This window comes from Nycticebus coucang, chromosome 18, assembly GCF_027406575.1.
Source record: "Nycticebus coucang isolate mNycCou1 chromosome 18, mNycCou1.pri, whole genome shotgun sequence".
In the NCBI taxonomy this organism is placed as follows: Eukaryota; Metazoa; Chordata; class Mammalia; order Primates; family Lorisidae; genus Nycticebus; species Nycticebus coucang.
Window position 1 is genome coordinate 56,812,997 of NC_069797.1, and position 3,831 is coordinate 56,816,827.

General features: G+C 43.2%; 1 protein-coding gene across 1 annotated transcript; it reads right to left on the bottom strand.

Annotated features, from left to right (window-relative positions):
* Nucleotides 1–2,367: 2,367 nt before the first annotated feature.
* LOC128570493 (keratin-associated protein 2-1) lies at nucleotides 2,368–2,754 on the bottom strand. The gene has a single exon (XM_053569693.1). It carries the CDS (start codon nucleotides 2,752–2,754, stop codon nucleotides 2,368–2,370), a length of 387 nt encoding a protein of 128 aa, XP_053425668.1.
* Nucleotides 2,755–3,831: the final 1,077 nt, after the last annotated feature.

Genomic DNA, 3,831 nt, shown 5'->3' on the forward strand with positions numbered 1-3,831 from the left:
TAAAATAGTAAAATATAAATTTAGGATTTAATAATTGGATCACATTTTAAAGATATCAGAGATGTCTGTTGCATAGGATGGAGAGGTATGCATATTCTTCAATAAAATAATCAATGTCTTTGGCAATACAAAGAGCTGCTATCTAATTTAGATATTTTAAATCTGTTTAGAATTTGATAGGTAGGCTTATAAAAGCAGAGCATAATCATGAGAAAAATATAACTATATTTGAGAAAGATCTGACTATATTTCCCACAAAATAGTTAGCGCTTCTAAACATTTGGTTTTATGAAAAATAAATGTTTATTTAAAATAATCAAGGATAAAGTGAAAATAAATGAGTATTATCCTCAGCTAATGTTGGATTTTGTTGCATAATTTTCCAGGTAATTTTTTGGTGTAAACACACATAGACATCAGAAACCTTCCCGCCCCCCCCACAAAGTAGTGTTATATTTTATAATTTACTTACCTTTAAAACAATTAAGTATATGCCATGGACAATTGCTTGATATTTCTTAGTAGGTTCATTATTGTCACCTATTTTTTTTAACTATTTTTGTTAGCACTTTTGTATTTATATTGTTTATATTATGTACCATTTGACATTTTTCTTATGTACCTGTCATCTCCCTAAGTAGATTATAACCCTTTTGTGGAAGAGGAGTTATACCTTTGTATATACCTCTTCTATATCTTTGTATTCCCACAGAGCAGTCCATTCAGGGCCTCGTTCATTGTGGATGTTCAATAATTACATGTAAATTGACAGTGGGTGATTACTTTGCTTGGAAAATGCCATTACTGTGCCATTTCTGAGAATCAGGGTGGATTTGCTATTCACGAAAGTTAGCCCTGTAAATGACATTCTAAATATCATATCTCAAACATGTAAAAAGAAATTCATTATCTGAAGTAGCAGGTACACTTGGACACTGGGAAGGTTTGCGTGTGCACCCCAAAATAGGAGACTTAGTCCCCAGTGCAACAGGCTCAAGACCTAGGACCTTTAGGAAGGATTAGGTCATGTGGGCAGATTCCTTGGCATTAATGCTATTGCTAGTTATCACGGAGTGAGCTAGTTATCACGGAGTGGGCTAGTTATCACAGAATGGGCTAGTTATCACGGAGTGAGCTAGTTATCACAGAGTGGGCTAGTTATCACGGAGTGGGCTAGTTATCACGGAGTGGGCTAGTTATCACGGAGTGAGCTCCTGATAAACCATGAATTGGGCCCCTTCTCTTCTCTTTCTCAACCCCTCTTTCTCTCTCTCGCTCCCTTCCCTTCTGCCTTCCACCATGAAATGACAAGATATGAAGTCTCTCGCCAAATATACGCACTTCAACTAAGTATTTTGTCACAACAGCACCAGTTTAAGACAGGCACAAAAGACAAAAGAATGCCGAGAGGAATCATTTCACTTAGAGGTCTACTGTCAGGAAACGTGAATTCTCCAGGGTCTTTGCTGAACATCTGTGGCTATAATGACGGCAGAACCCCTGTTCTCTGTAAGCTGAGCCCCCAAGGGACTATACAAACCGGTCAACATACAGAGATGGTCAACACGAGGAACTGGGCCTCCTGGACTCATGTATACATGTCGTGTGTGTCCTGTCTATGAGAATTAGGTGGCCAGTGTAGGGAGGTGGTCAACCATGGAGGTTCCACTATGCATTATTTTAGGAATTATTTAATCTTTCATTCCTTGTCTTTCTCCGACTTCAAAATCAGAGGTGATTGGCCAGGTGCTGCCTACGATTCCTCCCACCACTAATGAGGCTTTCTCTGATGTGTTGACTGACAAGCGACAGATAATAAACACACCATTTTCTGGGAATACCCGCGTCCACCCAGACACTGCCTCTTCATGTGCTCTTTGCTGTGGGACATTTCTCGGGTTGGACCTGTGCCTGGAATTCTGGGCACAGCGACCCTGAACATGATGAAGACACTGTCATGCTCTTCTTCCTCACTCAGCTGCTGTGCTCCACAAATGCCGTTTACTTCTCAGACCTAAGTTATTTCAGGATACAATTTAAGAGGATAATTCTGCATCTTGCTTTGAATATCTCTGGATGGCAGACACCATCTCCCCAGAGTCATATCACAAAGACCATGTTATCTATGCTAGAGGTTTATTGGAAAACAGACACACCATGTAAGAGTTAGACTGGGGTCCTAAGAAGGGAGAAGATGCTTTGTGAGTAATTGGTCTTTAAAGGTGTCTTCGATGGACAGTGGGAGCTAGTTTGAACACATGGGAAATGAGCTTCTCTAGAAAATGTACGTTGTTTTGCCATGAAGTCCCGCAGGGCAGCAGGAGGGACCCTGCCATCTTCTGGGGCCTCTTAGTGCTAACGGGTCGCTCAGCAGCAGGTGGTCCTGCAGGTGGTGCGGCAGGGGGCCGGCTGGCAGCAGGGGGGCCGGCAGCAGGGGGACTGCACAGAGACAGGCTGGCAGCAGGTGGTGGCCCAGCAGCAGGGCCGGCAGACCACAGCCGTGCAGGACGTGGGGCAGCAGCTGATGGGCCTGCAGCAGCCCTCCTGCAGGCAGCAGGGGTCACAGCACACGGGGCGGCGGCAGGGCTCGCAGACAGGGCGCGTGCAGCGGGGCACGCAGGTCACGGGGCGGCACACGGTGGTCTGGCAGGACACTGGGCGGCAGCAGCAGGGGTCGCGCCAGCAGCAGGGCTGGCAGCAGCCTTCCTGGCAGCTCAGGGAGGAGAAGGCGGGGCCGCAGCAGGAGCTGGTCATGGTGGTGTCTGGGGCTGGGCTGGGCTGTTGAGAGGAGCTGGTGTTGTCAGGAGTGATGTCCTCCTCCTGCTCTGGCCCCTTTATATACCTGGTCAGGTGTGATGACCCCTGGGACACATGACCCTTTCCTTGTTTTTGTTTATTCCTTCTGAATTAACATTGGCAGATTAGTTAGTTCTCTAGACATTATTTCGGTGCTCAGGTGCTCATAAAAGACTGTTTTCCTTATTTAATGGAGACCCATTATATTTTGCTATTTATGGTTCAAACATAAGCTTAATGGTCCTAACTTCAATCATCATTATAATTCGATGATGCTTTTGCCAGTTGGTGTTGTGACAGCACAAAGTAGCTGTCCGGCTCTTAGGGTTACTCACCAGCAGTGGAAATGAACATCTCTAGTTGTTAGCATCCTTGCCCATGGCTAGGCTTCCTGGGCAAACCAAATCGAGCATGATATTACCAGAATATTTTTCAAGTCAGGATTTGTTGGTACAATAATTTTCCTTTTTTTTTTCTTTTTGGAGCTATAGGAATGCATTTTAGTAGGCTTCCACCATCAGTGGCTTTTGTCTTAGATACATGGTCCTTGATTTCCACAGTTGTATCTTTCCAACCCAAGGTGGACTTCATTATTTATAATCTTCACGCTAACCAGTATCATTGAGTCCTCACTGTATTTTAAGTATCATGAGAAATGAAATACATAGGTTAATTTATCCTTCATATCATTTCTGTGATATACAAATCATCTATTTCTCATTTTACACATAGGAGCCAGATAAGGGACTTGCCCAAGGTCATACACCTAGTGTGTGTTGGAGCTGATATTCTGAAAACATCTGTGGGAACATTATTTGAAGCTGTAAAAGTTGAACTAATGGTAGTGAAAAATGGATAATGGGTGCCACATTTCTAGCTGTTAAGGAATGTCTATTTTAGTTAGGAATTTTAACAGCATATTTACTTTGAAAACAATTGTCATTGATGATATGGCTAATTCTTATAGCCAGTTGAAGGGACTCTATGTCTCACCAATATCCTCAGGAATGAGAAGAATTATCTTCCACTCACCTT